The sequence below is a fragment of the Coregonus clupeaformis genome, chromosome 3 (genome assembly GCF_020615455.1).
Source record: "Coregonus clupeaformis isolate EN_2021a chromosome 3, ASM2061545v1, whole genome shotgun sequence".
NCBI lineage: Eukaryota > Metazoa > Chordata > Actinopteri > Salmoniformes > Salmonidae > Coregonus > Coregonus clupeaformis.
This window is the reverse complement of record NC_059194.1, coordinates 26,227,498-26,250,917: the sequence shown is the minus strand read 5'-3', so window position 1 is coordinate 26,250,917 and position 23,420 is coordinate 26,227,498. Positions and strand designations below refer to the sequence as shown.

General features: G+C 45.1%; 1 protein-coding gene across 1 annotated transcript; it reads right to left on the bottom strand.

Annotated features, from left to right (window-relative positions):
• Positions 1 to 6,309: 6,309 nt before the first annotated feature.
• Positions 6,310 to 23,420, bottom strand: LOC121538313 (proto-oncogene DBL-like). Its single transcript, XM_045206572.1, has 29 exons — positions 23,355 to 23,420; positions 23,018 to 23,132; positions 22,459 to 22,549; positions 20,446 to 20,565; positions 20,203 to 20,319; positions 19,835 to 19,984; positions 19,466 to 19,581; positions 19,262 to 19,376; positions 18,984 to 19,103; positions 18,562 to 18,753; positions 18,078 to 18,392; positions 17,731 to 17,971; positions 16,479 to 16,558; positions 16,180 to 16,265; positions 16,008 to 16,074; positions 15,807 to 15,922; positions 14,476 to 14,545; positions 13,363 to 13,455; positions 13,092 to 13,184; positions 12,376 to 12,504; positions 11,998 to 12,219; positions 11,556 to 11,648; positions 11,105 to 11,183; positions 10,883 to 10,946; positions 9,450 to 9,550; positions 8,950 to 9,062; positions 8,637 to 8,749; positions 8,185 to 8,288; positions 6,310 to 8,060 (listed from the first exon to the last, which is right to left on the bottom strand). Exons 1-29 carry the CDS (start codon positions 23,407 to 23,409, stop codon positions 8,020 to 8,022), a joined length of 3,411 nt encoding a protein of 1,136 aa, XP_045062507.1. The 5' UTR covers positions 23,410 to 23,420; the 3' UTR covers positions 6,310 to 8,019.

Genomic DNA, 23,420 nt, shown 5'->3' with positions numbered 1-23,420 from the left:
TTGGTCTACATACAAAAAGCAGCCAATCAATAACAATCAGTCAATATTCACTTTGCCATGCAATTTTTCTCCTATGAGAAACATTCAGCAACAAGCTCACAGTGCTTGTCAAAGATGCACAGCATTTTCAAGTATATACTGAACAAAAATAAACGCAACAATTTCAAAGGTTTTACTGAGTTACAGTTCATATAAGGAAATCAGTAAATTGAAATAGATTTATTAGGCCCTAATCTATGGATTTCACATGACTGGGAATACAGATCTGTTGGGCCTCAAAATGGGCCTCAGGATCTTGTCCCGGTATTTCTGTGCATTCAAATTGCCATCGATAAAATGCAATTGTGTTTGTTGTCCATTGCTTATGCCTGCCCATACCATAACCCCACCGCCACCATGGGGCACTCTGTTCACAACGTTGACATCAGCAAACCGCTCGCCCACACGCCATACACGTGGTCTGCGGTTGTGAGGCCGGTTGGACGTACTGCCAAATTCTCTAAAACATCGTTTGAGGTGGCTTATGGTAGAGAAATGAACATTAAATTATCTGGCAACAACTCTGGTGGACATTCCAGCAGTCAGCATGCCAATTGCACGCTCCCTCAAAACTTGAGACATCTATGGCATTGTGTTGTGTGACAAAACTGCACATTTTAGAGTGGCCTTTTATTGTCCCAAGCACAAGGTGCACCTGTGTAATGATCATGCTGTTTAATCAGCTTCTTAATATGCCACACCTGTCAGGTGGATGGATTATCTTGGCAAAGGAGAAATGCTCGCTAAGAGGGATGTAAACAAGTTTGTGCACAAAATTTGACAGAACTAAAACAATTCCGGCATCTTTTATTTCAGCTCATGAAACATGGGACCAACACTTTACATGTTGCGTTCATATTTTTGTTCAGTGTATATATTTTTTTACATCACAGTTCAGTGCAGAATGTGCAGCATTTTAGATCGGAGGAGCTCACAAAAAACGTAAAAATATTTTGCCATATTAAGACAAGAGAACCCCCTTGATGCGATGCATGGCAGAATTTGTAGATAATTGGCCCTCTTTCTGGGACTCACCCACAAACAGGACCAAGCCTGACCTGCTGAGGAGTGACGGACTCCATCCTAGCTGGAGGGGTGCTCTCATCTTATCTACCAACATAGATAGGGCTCTAACTCCTCTAGCCCCACAGTGAAATAGGGTGCAGGCCAGGCAGCAGGCTGTTAGCCAACCTGCCAGCTTAGTGGAGTCTGCCAATAGCACAGTCAGTGTAGTCAGCTCAGCCATACCCATTGAGACTGTGTCTGTGCCTCGACCTAGGTTGGGCAAAACTAAACATGGCGGTGTTCGCCTTAGCAATCTTATTAGGATAAAGACCTCCTCCATTCCTGCCATTATTGAAAGAGATCGTGATACCTCACATCTCAAAATAGGGTTACTTAATGTTAGATCCCTCACTTCAAAGGCAGTCATAGTCAATGAACTAATCACTGATCATAATCTTGATGTGATTGGCCTGACTGAAACATGGCTTAAGCCTGATGAATTTACTGTGTTAAATGAGGCCTCACCTCCTGGTTACACTAGTGACCATATTCCCCGTGCATCCCGCAAAGGCGGAGGTGTTGCAAACATTTACGATAGCAAATTTAAATTTACAAAAAAAAAAATGGCGTTTTCGTCTTTTGAGCTTCTAGTCATGAAATCTATGCAGCCTACTCAATCACTTTTTATAGCTACTGTTTACAGGCCTCCTGGGCCATATACAGCGTTCCTCTCTGAGTTTCCTGAATTCCTATCAGACCTTGTAGTCATAGCAGATCATATTCTAATTTTTGGTGATTTTAATATTCACATGGAGAAGTCCACAGACCCACTCCAAAAGTCTTTCGGAGCCATCATCGACTCAGTGGGTTTTGTCCAACATGTCTCTGGACCTACTCACTGCCACAGTCATACTCTGGACCTAGTTTTGTCCCATGGAATAAATGTTGTAGATCTTAATGTTTTTCCACAAAATCCTGGACTATCGGACCACCATTTTATTACGTTTGCAATCGCAACAAATAATCTGCTCAGACCCCAACCAAGGAGCATCAAAAGTCGTGCTATAAATTCTCAGACAACACAAAAATTCCTTGATGCCCTTCCAGACTCCTTCTGCCTACCCAAGGACGTCAGAGGACAAAAATCAGTTAACCACTTAACTGAGGAACTCAATTTAACCTTGCGCAATACCCTAGATGCAGTTGCACCCCTAAAAACGAAAAACATTTGTCATAAGAAACTAGCTCCCTGGTATACAGAAAATACCCGAGCTTTGAAGCAAGCTTCCAGGAAATTGGAACGGAAATGGCGCCACACCAAACTGGAAGTCTTCCGACTAGCTTGGAAAGACAGTACCGTGCAGTACCGAAGAGCCCTCACTGCTGCTCGATCATCCTACTTTTCCAACTTAATCGAGGAAAATAAGAACAATCCAAAATTTCTTTTTGATACTGTTGCAAAGCTAACTAAAAAGCAGCATTCCCCAAGAGAGGATGGCTTTCACTTCAGCAGTAATAAATTAATGAACTTCTTTGAGGAAAAGATCATGACCATTAGAAAGCAAATTACGGACTCCTCTTTGAATCTGCGTATTCCTCCAGGGCTTAGCTGTCCTGGATCTGCACAGCTCTGCGAGGGCCTGGGATCGGGAGAGACACTTAAGTGTTTTAGTACTATATCTCTTGACACAATGATGAAAATAATCATGGCCTCAAAACCTTCAAGCTGCATACTGGATCCTATTCCTACTAAACTGCTGAAGGAGCTGCTTCCTGTGCTTGGCCCTCCTATGTTGAACATAATAAACAGCTCTCTATCCACCGGATGTGTACCAAACTCACTAAAAGTGGCAGTGATAAAGCCTCTCTTGAAAAAGCCAAACCTTGACCCGGAAAATATAAAAAACTATCGGCCTATATCGAATCTTCCATTCCTCTCAAAAATTTTAGAAAAAGCTGTTGCGCAGCAACTCACTGCCTTTCTGAAGACAAACAATGTATACGAAATGCTTCAGTCTGGTTTTAGACCCCATCATAGCACTGAGACTGCACTTGTGAAGGTGGTAAATGACCTTTTAATGGCGTCAGACCGAGGCTCTGCATCTGTCCTCGTGCTACTAGACCTTAGTGCTGCCTTTGACACCATCGATCACCACATTCTTTTGGAGAGACTGGAAACCCAAATTGGTCTACACGGACAAGTTCTGGCCTGGTTTAGATCTTACCTGTCGGAAAGATATCAGTTTGTCTCTGTGAATGGTCTGTCCTCCGACAAATCAACTGTACATTTCGGTGTTCCTCAAGGTTCCGTTTTAGGACCACTATTGTTTTCACTATATATTTTACCTCTTGGGGATGTTATTCGAAAACATAATGTTAACTTTCACTGCTATGCGGATGACACACAGCTGTACATTTCAATGAAACATGGTGAAGCCCCAAAATTGCCCTCGCTAGAAGCCTGTGTTTCAGACATAAGGAAGTGGATGGCTGAAAACGTTCTACTTTTAAACTCGGACAAAACAGAGATGCTTGTTCTAGGTCCCAAGAAACAAAGAGATCTTCTGTTAAATCTGACAATTCATCTTGATGGTTGTAAAGTCGTCTCAAATAAAACTGTGAAGGACCTCGGCGTTACTCTTGACCCTGATCTCTCTTTTGACGAACATATCAAGACTGTTTCAAGGACAGCTTTTTTCCATCTACGTAACATTGCAAAAATCAGAAATTTTCTGTCCAAAAATGATGCAGAAAAATTAATCCATGCATTTGTTACTTCTAGGTTAGACTACTGCAATGCTCTACTTTCCGGCTACCCGGATAAAGCACTAAATAAACTTCAGTTAGTGCTAAATACGGCTGCTAGAATCCTGACTAGAACCAAGAAATTTGATCATATTACTCCAGTGCTAGCTTCCCTACACTGGCTTCCTGTTAAGGCAAGGGCTGATTTCAAGGTTTTACTGTTAACCTATAAAGCGTTACATGGGCTTGCTCCTACCTATCTTTCCGAGTTGGTCCTGCCGTACATACCAATACGTACGCTACGGTCACAAGACGCAGGCCTCCTAATTGTCCCTAGAATTTCTAAGCAAACAGCGGGAGGCAGGGCTTTCTCCTATAGATCTCCATTTTTATGGAACAGTCTGCCTACCCATGTGAGAGACGCAGACTCGGTCTCAACCTTTAAGTCTTTACTGAAGACTTATCTCTTCAGTAGGTCATATGATTGAGTGTAGTCTGGCCCAGGAGTGTGAAGGTGAACGGAAAGGCTCTGGAGCAACGAACAGCCCTTGCTGTCTCTGCCAGGCCGGTTCCCCTCTCTCCACTGGGGTTCTCTGCCTCTAACCCTGTTACAGGGGCTGAGTCACTGGCTTGCTGGTGCTCTTTCATGCCGTCCCTAGGAGGGGTGCGTCACTTGAGTGGGGTTGAGTTACTGACGTGATCTTCCTGTCTGGGTTGGCGCCCCCCTTGGTTTGTGCTGTGGTGGAGACCTCTGTGGGCTATACTCGGCCTTGTCTCAGGATTGTAAGTTGGTGGTTGAGGATATCCCTCTAGTGGTGCGGGGGCTGTGCTTTGGCAGAGTGGGTGGGGTTATATCCTTCCTGTTTGGCCCTGTCCGGGGGTTTCTTCGGATGGGGCCACAGTGTCTCCGGACCGCTCCTGTCTCAGCCTCCAGTATTTATGCTGCAGTAGTTTATGTGTCGGGGGGCTGGGGTTAGTTGGTTATACCTGGAGTACTTCTCCTGTCTTATCCAGTGTCCTGTGTGAATTTAAGTATGCTCTCTCTAATTCTCTCGTTCTCTCTGAGAACCTGAGCCCTAGGACCATACGTCAGGACTACCGGGCATGCTGACACCTTGCTGTCCCCAGTCCGCCTGGCCTTGCTGCTATTCCAGTTTCAACTGTTCTGCCTGCGGTTACGAAACCCCTACCTGTCCCAGACCTGCTGTTTTCAACTCTTAATGATCGGCTATGAAAAGCCAACTGAGAGACCTGAGCCCTAGGACCATACGTCGGGACTACCGGCCGTGGTGACTCCTTGCTGTCCCCAGTCCGCCTGGCCTTGCTGCTATTCCAGTTTCAACTGTTCTGCCTGCGGTTATGGAACCCCTACCTGTCCCAGACCTGCTGTTTTCAACTCTTAATGATCGGCTATGAAAAGCCAACTGAGATTTATTCCTGATTATTATTTGACCATGCTTGTCACTTATGAACATTTTTGAACATCTTGGCATGGTTCTGTTATAATCTCCACCCGGCACAGCCAGAAGAGGACTGGCCACCCCTCATAGCCTGGTTCCTCTCTAGGTTTCTTCCTAGGTTTTGGCCTTTCTAGGGAGTTTTTCCTAGCCACCGTGCTTCTACACCTGCATTACTAGCTGTTTGGGGTTTTAGGCTGGGTTTCTGTACAGCACTTCGAGATATTAGCTGATGTACGAAGGGCTATATAAAATAAAATTGATTGATTGATTGATGGCAGTCAAGCAGGACTCCAAGGGTATATAGAGATAATTTCACGGTGCTGCATAGCTGCCTCACACAGTGAAGGAACAACTTCACAACTAGCTAAATAAATAAATAAATAACACAAGAAATGTGTAGTGTGGAGCTGTGCTTTCACTGCTTTCCAGGCTCATTTTCACATCAAACGCAGCATATCAAAGGCAGGCCTACGACTTGATGTGTTAAATTCATATAAGTCCGCAATCAATATTTAATTAAGCGTTCGACACAGTGGGTATATTTCATGTTTACTGTATGATCCTGTTTAATAGGAAGCCTAAGATTAAGTGTGCGATGATGGAGAGTCTCTCTCTCTCTCTCTCTCTCTCTCTCTCTCTCTCTCTCTCTCTCTCTCTCTCTCTCTCTCTCTCTCTCTCTCTCTCTCTCTCTCTCTCTCTCTCTCTCTCTCTCTCTCTCTCTCTCTCTCTCTCTCTCTCTCTCTCTCTCTCTCTCTCTCTCTCTCTCTCTCTCTCTCTCTCTCTCTCTCTCTCTCTCTCTCTCTCTCTCTCTCTCTCTCTCTCTCTCTCTCTCTCTCTCTTCTCTCTCTCTCTCTCTCTCTCTCTCTCTCTCTCTCTCTCTCTCTCTCTCTCTCTCTCTCTCTCTCTCTCTCTCTCTCTCTCTCTCTCTCTCTCTCTCTCTCTCTCTCTCTCTCTCTCTCTCTCTCTCTCTCTCTCTCTCTCTCTCTCTCTCTCTCTCTCTCTCTCTCTCTCTCTCTCTCTCTCTCTCTCTCTCTCTCTCTCTCTCTCTCTCTCTCTCTCTCTCTCTCTCTCTCTCTCTCTGGTTGAGGGAGACAGAGAGCGTGAAATTATGGGGAGAATTACAGCACTCTATGCTGGCTCCATGCTGGTAGCAGCTCCTCTAAAGACATCTTAAGACCTGATTAATACACTTCTTTCATTCACCATCATCTCTGTAACATCTTAACAGCGGTCTAATCTCAACTGACATACAATGAGTTTAGGAAATAAAATGGGAAATTAATCATAGGTATGAAGCAGGAAAATATGAAGCAGGTATTGCGTTCACGGATAGCTCCATTTCTATAGAGCCTTTGAAAATAGAGTAAAGCTTTCTGTTTTCTTTCAGCTTGCATTTCTCTTGTAGACCTTCCACCTCAATAAAGTGCCAGTTGAGTATAGGTCTGAGGTGAGGTAAAAGCAAGACTGTTTGTTGTTGCTGAGCAAACATTTATCGAAGAGGAAACTGATTCCAAAATAGCAGGAATATAAAGGCATTATGGCACGGCACGTTTCGGCATTTCAACTCTTGGAGAGCGTAAGAGAAGGGTGCCTTAAAGAACAAGACAGGTTAGATACCTAAACAACATGAGCATGTAGACAAAATGAACATGTAAAATAACAATAGGCCGACATTCAAGTATACACATCAGTATGAAAAAAGTATGAAAATGTATGCACTCACTACCGTAAGTCGCTCTGGATAAGAGTGTCTGCTAAATGACTAAAATGTCAATGTAAAACTGTACAAAAGTATCTTTGTTTCAGGTGAAACCTGGATTATTATGATCCATAAAAACACGCATGAACACCAACACCCACCAACAGCATTCCCACTGATTAGCAATAATGGTTAAGAATCCGTCAGTCGAGAGGTAGAGTCAATGGATGTATAACAGTCCCAATCCACCTACAGCAACCCAACAGAAAAGGCCATTGGAAGTGGGGGAATGAACTTTAAGTGCCAAACCTTTTCACATGTCCCTTGTCCTTCATCAAACCTTGTGCATTTGTGCTGGTGGAGCCCTGTGCTGTCCAAAGTTAAGGTAACATTCATTAAGTTTGTCCACTGTCCATCACGGTGGGCAAAAGCAGGTCTTCATGTTATTGGCCCAGAAAAATGTCAATCAATAATCCAAAATTAAAGCTCCTGTGTCCTTCTTCAATTGGCTAGTTGTCTCTCATCATGGTCAATGAGAGCACTTTGAGGAAGCAGATTTTAAGATATTCCATCAGTCATGACCTCATAGTGTCTAATGGATAACAGTCTGTCTGGTCAGACTGTCAATCTGTGCAAAGGTCCCACAAAAGTTGTGCTATTGCTGCCTTCAAATGCTCATCTGAAGTGGGAAATACTCGACTGGGAAATAACCACTTGAATGACCCTCCTAAGTCGGAATTCCAAGTGGGAAAGTCAGAGATAGGGTTTGATACCAGAGTTTAGAAGTTGTGACTTTTCATCACTGACCTTTCACCTTTTCAACCAAAAGATGTTAAAGCAAATTCATTTTTTACATTGTCAAACTTATCAATGTGTATAATGTAGCTAGTTTTACCATATTGTCAACTGTAATCAAGCTAGCTAACTTGATCATTAGCTAGATCATCTAGCTTGCCATTGGTTGAAGAATTGTTCCAACTTCAAAAGCACTTGAACAATCGTGTCGGAGCTACGACTTCATACTGTAAAGTTTCCCAGTTCCCACAAGCACTTGAAGGCAGCATTTGTCCTCTAAGGGGAGCTGAGCTTTCTGGCCTTCAGATTCCCTGGATCTGCATGAGAGAGGAGACAAATTATTCAAGCAAACCCATCTCATGAGCTCCATGTCAGAGCGGAGGACTGAGAGTACAAATGGCTTTAGAAACCTCTTACTCTGTACTGTAACAGTACCCTTACCTCCTAGTCTGGTGGACTGTCCTCTACTGCTGTGTCCCAGAATCACGTGCAGGTTGGGGACTGGGATGAGACCCTTCTGCCTGCGACTCAGGTTCTTCACCAACCTGGAGATGGAGTGAGGGAGGTTATAAATAGGTGAAGGACGGGACACACGATAATGAACGTTGGCCGTTCGCGGCAGCTTTGTGCGGTAGATTACCTGCTGGGTGTTGATGAACGTTGGCGATTCAACATGTAAAATTGTTGAGAAATTAAAAGAAATAGGATGGCCACCAGCTGCTTTTAACCATTCGTCTGCGCGGTCAGTTTTGTCCTTAAGTCTTTACATCGGCTACATTAGGTTCCCTACGTTTACAGTCGGCCCAGAGCCCATGTAAAAGCCGTGTCAAATAGGGTTCTGCCATTGGCAACCAACTTTACCACCAGACATATGAGATTGTTGACACACTCACCAGTGGCCTTCGCTGTCCTCGTGCTGTAGCTGGATGACATCACTGCTCTTGATGGCGAGGTCATCTGGGCCGTATCGTGGACATTCAGCCAACGCCTTATAGCTGCCTGGAGCCTGGGAGGACAGAAACACTTCTGTTAGACTAGGATAAGGATATGTAGAGCTGTATCCTACTAGAGTAAACATTTAGGAACCTCAAGAGGTTCCTTTAGATTTTATGATAAGCATATCTAAGGTCGTGGGTAAGGAACGAGGCCACACAGTGTGCAATAAGGGTGAGTGGTTGTATTGATGTTGTAGAGAACCCATCTCACCAGCTGAGCAGTGTCTTCCTCCTCGGTGTCTGACGGGTGAGAGGGGTCCTGACCTCCACCCCACTCCTCCAGACCCTCACAGATGTCTACTGAATGAGGCGCACCGGGCCAGCCTGGAGATTACACAACACACATTTTTGTTTTGAGTCACATTTTGCTTGCTTCCCTTATATAGTAACAGAAATAACCAAGGTAAATACTTGGAAACTATAGTGATAAATGGCAACTCAAACCTGATGTGTGGCAAGAAGATAGAATCAAAAGATAATATCAGTAGCAGTGCCTTTTTCCCCCAGAGCTCCTCCATGCACCTAGTGCTTTTTTATGTGAAACACCTGAATCTTTAGGGAACAGGGATCGCAATACCAAAATAAATCCAATATCAAGTCAAGGGAGTTTCATGTACTATCTCTCATGACCCAATCACCATTATTACAAGTAGTTACCAAGTATCTACATGATTATGTTACGGGTATATGTATGGGGAGTGGTTTACTCACTGTGTCGGTTGCCCTGGTGATTTGGGGAGTGGGACTGGGGGTCTGGACTGCTCCTCCCTGACTCTGTGTCCTCTGAGCTGAACGACGCCCTCTGCTGTTTGCTGTGGGGAGCGACACAACACAACACAATGAAAGAACTAACTCTGTACTCCCTAACCTCATCAGACATGCTCCAAGAAGAAGCTGCCCTTAGCCACCGATCAGATTAACTTTCCCACATTTAACCATTTAAAGGGGAACCGCAAAACTGACCTTAGATCTGTGGTTAAGGACAATTTCTCCCTCAAACTCAACTCACACCACCATGATGATCTTTCAAACACCAGCCAATTGGCCCCACACCACAAAGCAACCATGTGACCAAGTGCAAACCAAGCTGACACAGACACAGTGTGGGCTCTGACCTGGTACACAGCAGACACGTGCCGGCGCATGGAAAGATATGGTCTCGATTTATCAAGTTCCTGGTTCATCAATGTATTAGTTTGTCTATATTTTACAAGCCAAATAACTTAGGATCATTTTAATTTAATTAGCTCTCAAACAGCAAGCCCCATCTAAAAAGCAGTTCTCATGCTGAAAGCATGAGGAAATCAAGATTTAAAAAATGTAAGTTAAAAACATCCAAACATTTTTTATTGTTTTTGCATTCCATGCAAAATTGCAAATCCCATGCAAAGATGGGTGCAGTCATTTTGGGTACCATGTCTGAGATGGAAGATCTGCTGGGACATCAAAAGACATGAGGAAAAGTGCGTCTGGCGAATGTATGAGTCGAATGGAGTCCGCTAGTAAAGAAGTTGCAGATGACGGTCAGTATGCAAACACAGCAGCCCTGTGGGTGGTTTAGGTCCCCAAGCTGGGCCATCCCAAGCCGGGCCATGCCAAGCCGGGCCAGGGCATGCGGAGCTGGGCTGAGTTTACCACTGAGCGTCAGGACGGGTCAGTGGCGCTGGGGTCGGGGTCTGTTGGGGGGGCGGGGCCGGGGGCGTTGCCGGGGGCTTCGAGGGCGGGGACTCCGGGAACGCAGACACATAAAGACATCAGCGGACAGCGAGACAAAGTCCAGCCCCGAAAGACAGCCCGTAGGAGCCCCTCCGGACGGCCGCACACCCCTGCAGGGGGGAGGGAGGGGAGGACAGCAACCAGACAGCAAAGGAGAGAGTGGGGTCTTCACACACACACACATCTTCTCTTCACACATCGACTCCTTCACACACACACACACACACACCACCTTCTCCTCCTCAACCTCCTATTCGCTCTCCTCATTTCCCAGCTTTATGCATGCTTGTTGATATGCTCCCCCAACACCACATATCATAACCATCTGAACAGCTCACATAACTGCCTGCCACACTCACACCATCAGTGGGGAGCTGCTGTGACAACTGAGGGGCGTCCTACAACACCCAATATGCATCAGGACTGACCTCTCAGACATGGGCGGAGACCGTTGGATGTGGTCTGGCATCTGGTTGTTGACACAATGCTCATCTGAGAAAAGAAGTGAAGGAGGGAGAGACAAAAGGATAGTTTGAAATGAGAGGACGTTCAAATTAGGTGCAGGCTAGGATTATTAATCTGAGATTAGATTAATTAAACCAGCTCTTTGTTGAGTGTACTTTGGAGAGTGTTGTGAGTGACGTCCAGACCTTTGAGGAGTTTCTGCTGGTTGGTGAGGATTCTCCGCAGCTCATTGAGCCAAGCTATCTTAACCTCAACTGTGAGAGCCTGGGAGATGGATAAAATCAGGACAGATTAGAACGCAGTCAATGTATAATAATAATAATAATAATATGCCATTTAGCAGACGCTTTTATCCAAAGCGACTTACAGTCACTGTTCTTTGTATAGTAGGAAACACATTTTTCCTTGCATTTTACAGGCATGATTTCAAAATGGCATTACAGTAGCGTAACACATATTGTACAATAGCAATACATAACATAGCATAAAGTTGTCACAACAAAGAACAGAACACGCAGACAATGAACAAGCCAGTGGGTGGTAGTTATTGTCTAGAGTCCTTGTTTGGAGAACATATGCTGGCTGATACTGTATGAATAATATTAACAGTCACTTCACAGTAGGGGTGATCCTTACCAGAATGACGTACACCTCCTCCCTGCCACTGTACCAGATCTCAAACTTCTTCACATCTCCCTTGACGTTCTCTGTAATCCCCACCGCACTCATCTGCCAGGATACACACATACACACAGTCTGCACCTGGGGCCTACAAGCACATGCCACACATCACGTCAGGCACGCTTCTGCTACATGACTGGCCCGCCGCTGTGTGAAGGCAGGAAGCTCAAGCGCTCAATAACACATCAAAAGGAGAGCAGCTGGTGGTGACGCCATCCGTCATGCCCTGTAAACATATCTGGACACACACCCTGACACACACACTGACACCTTGACACACACCCTGACACACACACTGACACCTTGACACACACCCTGACACACACAATGACACACGAACCAAAACAAACACTCTTGCAACAGGGAGCATGTGTCAGAGAGTGCTGCCTACACACACCTTGAGACAGTGCTTGAAGCTGTAGGAGGGGGTCTTGTCTGCTCCCTCTCCATGCTCCTCCCTGCGCTTGCAGAAAAGCAGGGCTCTCTCATACAGGAACAGGTGTCTCTGCATGGGCTTGAAGCGGGCCAGCTCCTTCATACGGGTGGGGCCTTTCTTATGGCTGATCCACACACTGAAGGAGCCCTGCATCAGCACCCGGCCCAGGTCACACAACTCTCCCTGGGGGGAAACAGGACAACACAGGGTCAGAGATACAGGATGGCACACTGTCACACATATAGGACAGCACACTGTGTCACACACAGTCAGATAGTCAGTCACACAGACACACACAACCAACCAACCAACCAACCAACCACACACAGGACAAGTCACCTGGTAGCCTGTGATGGCTATCTGATGCATGGAGTCATTGACTGACTTGAGGAGGTCCAGCATGGCTGCTAGCGCCCCCTGTAACTCGGAGGTCCCTTCACAGCCTCCTGCACTGTACTTCAGTAGCTCCTAGAGTGCACACATACACGCGCACACACACGTGGGCGTGCAATACACCAATCAATGTCTGGTACACATCAATATCTGGTAACAATGAAATCCTGAAATTCTCCAACTGTACTATAAAATAATAGTCTGTGTTGCATGTAAGATTTTCCTTATTTTGTCCGATAACAACAGACAAACACAGGACAGAAAATTGGGAGCATTCCCCATTAATCAGATAGGATTTCTCTCTAATTTCATCTGTAATCCTTTATGTCCTACATTCAATTCATTGATATAAAATGTCCCTAGGTAAGGAAAGGTTATGTCATCGTGCTGTTACCATTTACAGGATTTTGGGACATTGAATTATGATAAAGGTTCAGCATAGCTAAAACTAATATAAATGCTGCAATATTGGCATGGTATGCTGTGTAGAGGTCCCGTGTAGCTCAGTTGGTAGAGCATGGCGCTTGCAACGCCAGGGTTGTGGGTTCGATTCCCACGGGGGGCCAGTATGAAAAGAAAAAAGTCGCTCTGGATAAGAGCGTCTGCTAAATGACTAAAATGTAGAGGTGTGTGTTTGTTGGTTGGTTTCACTAAGGTCTGACCTTCAGTAGTAGCTGGTACTTGGTAAGGCGTTGCACTGGTTTCAGCAGGTAAGAGTCCAGACCCAGTTTGTGGTCCAGCTTCTTCTGACACTCCTGTAGAATATGTCAAGGAGATATTAGGAAGCATTTATTACAGTTATACCACAACAGTTCATCTAATATAAATAATATATCATTTTGTGCTATTAAAATAATGAATATGTCTGGTATTGTGGTGTAGTAGTATCGCTAAGTACCAACAGTGGACACAAATACAAAAAATACGCTTGACCTGGAAAAAGGCACAGTCTGAGTACTGCCTCCATAGGGACTCTGAGCGAGGCTTATTCTGACAGTAGCACTCATACACCTGGAAATTCTCCTTCTGGAAATACACACATACATTTCCAATGACACACCATACATGCAAGACTGTCAAACACACGTGTACTGCCGATTACATCGAGTCGGTGTCAGTCGATTTCCATGTGGAGAGCGACAGAACACGACAGAATGAATGAACTAACTCTGTACTCCCTAACCTCACCTGACATGCTCCAGGTAGAAGCTGCCCTTAGCCACAGATCTATGATCAGCTTAACTTTCCCAAATCCTTTAATGCGTACCTTGTACCTATATTCATCCTGTGTAAAGCTGTTCCTTTCTTTGGGTGCTGCAATCCGTCGTTTTTGATCAAACATAGCATTTTACGCAACCTCTGCCAAGGTAAGCGTTGTTTGTTAACGGAGAAGGAGCAGTCCCGTCATAGCACAGCAGAGTTTTTTGTTTTGGCAGGTGATGCATAGAATGCCATTTTTTATAAAAAACGATGGATTCCAACACCCCCTAACTCTCTAACAACAGGTAACGTTAAATAATTTATATTTATAAAAGTGGTAGTGCATGTTTGAAGTCGCTAACTTCATACCCCATTGGAAAATAGTGGATTACTCTGAAGAATTACATAGAATTGGATTACATAGAATAACGTTTTTATCAAAAAAACGACGGATTGCAGCACACAAAGAAAATAATGCCTTTACACAGGACAAACATAGGGAAAAGGAACGCCTTAAAGAATGGACATTTTTGCTGAAGTATCAACTGATACCGACTCGACATAGTTGGAGGTACACTCCGCCAAAACTCATCGCCACATAACTCACATAATTTTCAGCTGATATAGTTAAAGACATTCTTCCACAGACAAACTACCAGGGGTATTAAACTCTTACCCTACTTGGTCCGGATCCTGCTGGTTTTCTGTTCTACCTGATAATTAATTGCACCCACCTGGTGTCCCAGGTCTAAATCAGTACCTGATTAGAGGAGAACAATGAAAAAATGCAGTGGAACTGGCTTCGAGGTCCAGAGTTGCGTTTGAGGGCATGTAGGCTTTCCTCACCCGCTCCAGAAAGCAGGCCCCTACTCCCTCTGGGGTCTCCAGGCAGCCCTCCAGGTCATGGAGGAACACCCTGTAGAACAAAGAGGTCATGAGTCAGAGGTCAAAGGTCCAAGACAGATAAGGTCAATAGGTCACACCCTAACCACACACAGCAGCATCCACCATCACCACACAGTCAGCCTCACAGCAGGCCCCTATCTAGCCCTCCTCCATAGTTAAAGACTAGCCACCCACACAGCCATGCCACTGAGCCCCCGGTGTCTGCCAGTTTCCTCTCTCGTTGGCATAATCAAGCGCTCGTTAGAGCAACTGGCATTTAACACTAGTTAGAGAGGCTCTAATTGGCTTAGGGCCTCATGCAGTCATCCAATTTAGCCTTTCAGCCCAACAGGGGAGCAATCCCAGCAGGCAGGATAGAGGATGCAGACAGAGACACTCAAACACTTGTAGAGATGGTTGTTTTTAAGATGGAGCAGTAGTTCATAGAGGTTATGTTGATGCAATTACTGGTTTAATCTCACAGTTCATTGAGACTCCAAATGCCTATGGAAAACATGAATGACTTTTCACAAGTCAATGACAGTGCTGATCCTTCCTCTAAACTACAGGATATATATATATACACAGTGCATTCGGAAAGTATTCAGACCTCTTGAGGCCTTATTCTAAAATTGATTTTTTTTAAATCCTAATTAATGTACACACAATACCCCATAATGACAAAGTGAAAACAGGTTTTTAGAAATGTTTGCAAATGTATTAAAATAAAAAACAGAAATACCTTATTTACATAAGTATTCAGACCCTTTGCTATGAACTTGAAATTGAGCTCAGGTGCATCCTGTTTCCATTGATCATCCTTGAGATGTTTCTACAACTTGATTGGAGTCCACCTGTGGTAAATTCAATTGATTGGACATGATTTGGAAAGGTACACAACTGTCTATATAAGGTCCCACATTTGACAGTGCATGTCAGAGCAAAAACCGAGCTATGAGGTCGAAGGAATTGCCCGTAGAGCTCCGAGACAGGATTGTGTCTGGAGGAAACCTGTCACCATCCCTACGGTGAAGCACAGTATTCCCGTTTCTTTTTTTAAATACATTTGCAAAAAAATCTAAAAACCTGTTTTTGCTTTGTCATTATGGGGTATTTTGTGTAGATTGATGAGAAAAAATAACAATTGAATCCATTTTAGAATAAGGCTGTAACGTAACAAAATTTAGAAAAAGTGAAGGGGTCTGAATACTTTCCGAATGCACTGTATATATATTTATATGTGTGTATGAGTGAGCATGCGTGTTTGCCCTTGCCAATTGATGTTTCCTTGCCTGCTGTGGAAGTTGTAGATCTCCGGCATGTTGCCAAACAGGACGTCCCTCTTACTGCGCAGGATGGGGGGCAAGAGCCCTGTGAGGGCTGGGTTCTCCATCTCTGCCCTGTAGCCCTACACATACACACATAATCAGTATACAAACCTCACTGTAGTAATCCATAACGGCTGGGGGAAACGCTGCTGTGTCTCTTCTCACCAGCAACACTGACAGCAGCTCCTCCACGTAGACTCGCTCTGTCTCAATAAGCTCCCTCATCACGTGACTGTGGAGACACAAGCCCAGAGGGCCTCATTAGTATTCTGTCTGAACATAAGGAAATTGGGAAGACTACAGAAGGAATATATAGAGGATGAGCAGACAGACAGACCGTTTGAGAAGGTCTGGGCTGTCCTCGCCCTCCAGGCTGGAGAGCAGGGAGATCCTATTCTCCTGGTAGTCATGCATCACCTCGATCTGAGACGGACAGGACACACACAGACATCCAGGATTTGCATCCTCAGAAAACACAGATTAAAGAAGGAAATCCATCTCAAGCATTTACAGTTGCCATAACATTACTATCTTACATGTCCTCATCAGCCACAGTGACTGTCATAGTGACATGTGTGAACTGTTCTGCACTATGATATTTTACTTTCATCTTTTACGTCCTTTTCTCCATCTCACCTTTCTGGAGGCGGGGCTTTTCCGTGATGTCCTCTTCCCAGGGAGTGACAGATCGAAGGTGAACTTCAAACTGTCGACACCTGCAAAATACGACCTCTCAGCTGAACTTGATAACGGTGTGCGTTTCTATATGTTTGATGAAAAACAAGAACTGTCTGGTTAACATGTTAATAATGATAAGTATAGCATATGTCTCTATATATGCTTTGATGAAGCCATGACGTTGGTATACAGCACAGTAGTTAACACTAACGTTACCCAACAGAGCCGTCATTACAAAGAGCAGTTGCTTGCTGCGATATGACACTGACAGTAGGTTTGATAGGTCCTGTGGGACCAGGTTGTCCTGTCTTTGACACTGGGATGACTGTTGGTACTGGGTTTACGCTTGATACTTCTCTTCTGATGGACGGGCTAGTTAATCATTTGTAATAAGCAGCTTGCAGTAGAACTCCAGCACTACTATATAAGAACACATCACCCAAAGCACTGTCTGGTGTAAATGACTGACAGACTAGCCGTTTGATCATGTGCTCCTCACATAGGCTAAGACCAGTGTGTGTGTGTGTGTGTGCATTATCACACTAATCAGAGCCAACACATTTCTCTTCATCTCCCCTCTTAAAGGGGTTTCCTTCTGTGTGTGAGACACAGACCCACACATCGCACCTCATTATTCATTGGTTGCTGTATGGCTAGCTTTGTCCAGCCCTCCCTGGAGGCAAATGGGAGATGAAAGGGTCTTTAATGTATATGAACCCCATATGGCACTACCATACAGTACCCAACTAGCATCGTGGCTAACAGACTGATTATACTGCTGGGCCAAAACAGCTAGCTCATTTGCAAAGGTGGACCTCCAACTCAGGTCGAGCACAGACACCTTGGGCTTCCTCATTACTGGAGCCTGTGGTTGGCTGTTTTGATTACTGCTTTGAGGCCTGGAGGAAGGTGTGTGAAGCCCTAGGCTCAGGACATGGACGACACCCAGTACCCAGGGGAGAGGGACGGCTGTCGGGCCAGAGGCCAGGGGAGGGCTGCCTACACAGGGCCTGGGAAACAGCAGAGCCCTGGGTGGAGGCCTAACGGAGCTGGATAATCAAAGTGTGCAGTAAGCCTCTATAACCCCACACAGTCAACTGTGGTCTGATGCTGTTTAATCTACTGTGACAAATGCTAATGTACTGTATCATCAAGTGTGATTGAATGTGTGTGTGAGTGAGTGTGAATATACTCCACTGCTTCCTCTTACCATGTTTGGGGGAGAAGAGTGGGGACTTGGAGCGGGGTGGGCTCTCCAGCCGGGGGGCTACTAGTTGGACGGGACGGACGTGTTTATCAGCCAGCTTCCTCAGACAGACCTGCCTGTTGTGGATCATCTCCTGCACTGCTGTGTGCTTGTCAAATGTCTTCCCTATCTGGACCTGTGGGGGATGAGAGAAGAGGGTGGGGAGCTTAGGACATTTACATGGAGCCAAAACCTGCATGGAGTGTTAGTGAAACAGGCGTTTATAGCCTTTATGCAGTCTTGAAGGTTGTCTGAAGGTGCCATGATCTGAAATAAATGCTTGTATAAGTCCTGTAATATTAAATATATTATGGGGTGATGGAAAGCACTGAGGATGGATTATACACAGATGGGTCATGAGAAGCATTACAGAGGGTGTTTCTCTTTAAATCATAAGGCTGTTTGTGAATGAGAGACACTGGTTGATGTTGGACCTGCATCTCCGGGGTAAGGACAGACTCAAACTCCATGGCCAGGAGGTCATGTCCTGAGCTGAGGAGAGACGGAGCCCCCTCCAGGAATATGTCTATGTCCTTCAGAGCAGCCTGGGCCCCCTCCTTAGACTGGAACTTACCCACCAGCTGCTGGGCCAACAGGTAGGCCCCGTCATCACACCAACTCTGGGCCTATGGAGGGGACAAGACAACGACGTCACACTGACCAATCATATTCAGATAAATGGTAGCACTTGACAGAGTATCAGTGTGGTTGTTTGTGTATGATGTTAGTTTGTGTACTCATCTGTGTACATTAGTGTAAACCGTGTGTGTGTGTGTGTGTGTGTGTGTCCTCTACCTGGCCGAGGCGTAGTAGCAGCCGGTGGGCCTGGGAGAGGTGTGTGTGTTTCACCCTCAGAGCATTACTGAGCGTGTCACAGCGGTGGCGTAGCTCGTTGCAACGCTGCACAATCAGGGCCATGGCATAGTGGTGACTGGCTGCCAGCTGGTGTCCATGGAGGATGATGATCTGGGCACGGCCCATCTCCTCCTAGCAACACAGCCAGGACACCACAGTCAGTTACATACAACAAGACATGGCATACAGGAGGTCTACATACATACAGCATCACAATGGCACATACATTTCAATCCTAGCTACACAACCAATGCTATTACCAAAAGCACGAGTCCCAGAGAAGACTGCCAACCACAGTATACAGTATGTGTAACCCTGGTCTGTTGATCTGATGAGGTTAGTGTGTCTTAGTAAACACTGACCTGTGCGTGAGCCTCCAGGTTGTCCAGGTCTCTGAGTGTCTGTTCTGTCTGAGTCAGCGTCTCCCCTGACAACGACACCTCTCTCTCCTGGGACGCCAGGCGCTCCAGAGACAACTCCATCTGACCACAACAGGAGAGCGAGCCATTAGTTACAGACATATACACCTCCCAACTTCAAAACGTCCCATCCGATGTCAAATTGAACTGTACACCCCGTGTCCTCACTGTTCTAAGAGTTGCCTCTTGACAATTAATCAACAAATCGATCAATTATGCACCTCCTGGAAGCTGTGTTCATATCTGAGCAGCTGTAAGTACTGTTTCAGTTTTAGATGATGCTTCTCAAAGAAGCCGTCAAAGGCTGACTCCATGCTCCTCAGCTGGGCTAGTAACCTGAAGACAAGAGAGAGGTTATAATACATGGTCACTCTATAACATTTAGGCAGACTGTAGTATGATTATCCCTCTGAGGTTATATACACCTCTGCACGGTCTCCCAGTCCAGCCTGACATCCCAAAGTGAATCCTCCTCTCTCCCCGAGGCCTCCAGGCTAGCCAGCAGGTGACGACCCTCCTTTGATACTGACCATATCGCATCCTGTACAAGACAGACAATGATCAAGACAGACAAAATGGTTATAACATATCAGGGGGAACATGTAGACTAGCTGTCAGTTAGTCTGCCACTGATATAGAATTGTAACACTTTATGATAGAGTCTAGTGTAAAACATAGAGCTAGATAGAGGACTCATCATGGATATAACCCGTTTTAACATGGACATTGCCATTGAGGGCTTCCACCATTGAGTCATCTATCTATCTCTACGGTGTAAAAGGGTTGCAGTATACCTTGAGTTTCCTGTACTTGTCAGTGTGGGTTGAGAGGAGGCGCACAATGGCGGTGCCCTCATCTGGCAGCTCTGTCTCAGCCAGCTCTGTGCCAAACGCCTGCAGCATCTGAGCTATGTCCTTAACTGTCATCGCAAAGCTCTCTATGGCCTGGAGGGGAGCCAGAGAGTACACACACACACACACACACACAACACAGGGAAGTCATCACAGTGTTTCTAAATGTATACTCTGATGTCATCACTCAGAACTATGTAAACCTACAGGCCAAGTTTGAATATGTCTCTCCACATCAGATATGTTGTAATATAAGTGTTGGGGTTCTGAGTGGCTGCATGGTTGGTGGTATGTAAGTTTAAAGTATGTACTGTTCTTAGGACGATCCAGTCACTGTGGCAGTAGTCCAGGGTTCCACCAAACTCTGAGGTCAGTTGGTTCTCATCAATGTATCTTAGTAGGTCTGTCACAGAGCTCAGCATCACCACCTAATAGAGGAGAGCTAGAATAAGCTGCACATAATCGACTGTGTGTAGTACTATGCATGCTTCTTCAAAGATGAGATGCCGATGCCGTGTGGTGAAGTGTTGGATTTGGCCTCTGATCTGCCTTACTGGCATCTGGAGCATGAAGTCCTCCTGGCTGAAGCGGAAGCACAGGTCTGTGACGGTGCGCTGGAAGAAGCTGGTGGGTCTCAGCACCAGCACCAGGTGGAGATTTCCAGGGAAGGAGGCCTGGAGACGGGGAGGGACACAATCACACCCCCGGGGTTGGACAGTGAGCTCATTTTAACACACATTTTACATTTTAGCAGACGCTCTCATCCAGAGCGACTTACAGTTAGTGAGTGCATACATTTTTTTTTTTTCACACTGGCCCCCCGTGGGAATCGAACCCACAACCCTGCCGTTGCAAACGCCATGCACTACCAACTAAGCTACACGAAGCTAAAGCTTTGACAATTCCTGGAACATGTCTTTACCCAACATCAGGCCAGAGTATGTTCACTATAAAGGGTATGGACTTCTGGATGCATAGAGTGATAGGCAGTAGCCAGCATCTGTCACTGACAGGACATATTGACAGCACTAACAAGCAATCAGCTGCAGACAGACAAAGCCTCAGGGGCACCCACTGTCAATCAGATAAGGAAAGCTAGACCTATCCTGCTAGTGCCTATCACAGGTGTATTGAAGTTGCAGTCAATATAAAATTGCTTCACTAAACAAGAACAGATAGCAAGTAGGCTGTATTCCATTTAGAGGTGAGGTGATTTTCAGAGTGATTTCCAGCATCAGATCACAAGTAAATCACAATCTGATTAGCTAAATTGGAAAAAATTATGCTCACAACCATTTTTATCACATGACTGTGGTGGTGCAGGTCTAGCCTATTGACTAATAATTGATATGGGTTTGGTTGAATTGAAGTAGCCAGCTGTTAAAACGTGAACATGTGCAGCACAGAACATCGACATAAAACCGTGGGAAATTGATTATTCCAAAAAGACCGATGCATTCGCATATAGAGCTCTTTGACATTCATTTGACCTCGTTATCAAAATCTAGCTTCAGGCTATTGCAAACATAAACTTTGCCCTTCAAGCTCAACATGCTAAATAAATATCGCTGCCCGGTTTGTATTCATATAAGCAAGTGATCTTTCTCGGTCTCACTGCATCAATTGTATGACTAAGCTCAAATCAGGCTCTGCACTGCAGTGCTACGCTTAGCAAGCTGCAGTCAGTGAGCGATGCCGCATTCACCCTGCCCACCCAAACTTGAGCACAACTCTTTTAGCACGTAATCAAACTATTTAAAAATCGCGTTACCGGGCTCTTCCGTATCCTGGGCAATCCCCGGCGCTTGTAACTCTCAGCCATCGTGTTTACAGCCATTTATGCGATAACGTTAAACCTCGCCCGTCCCGTCGCTAACTAATCGGTGCCAAGTTACTTGGTCCCTCTACTCCGCTGCATCAACGCTGCTGCCACGAGGAGGGTGGCAGCGCTGTCTGCAAGCTCTCCCTTCCTCTAGCCTTCTTGACTTCCCGCTCTCCCCTCATCGTCCGCCGAAATATAGCGTCATCAGGTAAATATCCATGTAGCTGAGTGCTGGCTCATGCATTTTGATTACCTCACAACGGGACTTTAGTTTCATACAGTGAATACAGAACAATTTATTTGAAAATTATGTATGAGCAATAACAAACGGCGACAAAACAACTGCAGTACTTGACAGATATTGGCACAATCTAGTATTTTAATTAACAAAACAGCACAAGAGAAGAGACCATCCCAAAACAGCAGGAACTGAGTAGGGGTAATTCAGCACCATGGACAACACCCCACTCTGACGTCCACTCTGATAGTACTGATATTCTGTACAGTTTTTTGTTGTGTTTTATTATTATTATTATTATTATTATTATTATTATTATTATTATTATTATTGTTTGACATGTTACTGCATTATTAAGAGCTAGTAACATAAGAATTTCGCTGCACCTTACTATAACATCTGCTAAACTGTGTACGCGACCAATAACGTTTGATTTGATTTCCACATGCACGAAAGTGCACGTATGCACGCACACACGCGAAAGAATGACAAAACTAACTTGCTCACCGCAATTCTGGCAAGTGCTGTTTTGATAGAGGTCCATGTATCCAGTCTTCTGTCTAAAATGATGATGAATTTTACACCTGGCTGTCTTGCTCTGAAAACACAAGCACCAAAAGTATTTGAACAAATGTATACTTTTACTGGTGAAATGTATAGGTATAGTACCGAAAAACTCTGATAATATGACAGTTAAACACAGCCAACAACAAATTATATTTTTTTGGTGCAGAAAGAAAGACTGCAGAGTAAATACAATAGATCTGTTTACAGGGACGTTCATCGACTCTTGTGACCTGTACTCAAACTTCCCTTTTGGCCCACATCCAATGATATGATCCCTCCTCACTAGGTATACCTGCTCTGAGCTGGCACAGAGGACATCCCTAGGGCATCGAAATAGATGAGGGATAGGGAGCATCTAGTGCCATCTGTGCTAAGAATTCTAACTCTGGACTGAAGCGGGCACACACTGCACTGCAGAGAAAGAGAGAGTTGTGAGAAGAGAGAGGGAGGGCTACAGAGATTAATACTAGGCAGTAGTGTAGTATGGTGGTTCACCCACCGAGGTATGAGGGTGAGGTATGTTAAGACTTTGGCTAAAGATTCCTCTGGAATGTCGCTGAAAGCAGAGTATTCTGGGAGGGTGATGATCACGCTGGAGTCCTCACCACGCCCCCCTGAGAAGAAAAATATTTTAATATGAATAATCACACTCAATAATGTATTAAACAAATGATATTATGTTCTTTGCTGACGCCTTATTTAAATAATCTATTTCAACATGTCACTACTATTTTTACAGCTCGAAGACACCTCCTGAATCTATACAACCAATGTAAACACAGGTCAGAGGTTATGAACCCTTAGTAGTAGGACAAGACTAAGTAAAGAGCCCCCACCTGACAGGTAGGCCACCTGCTTCTCAATGTAGCCGTCCACCTCCTTCATACTCATAGGGACTGACA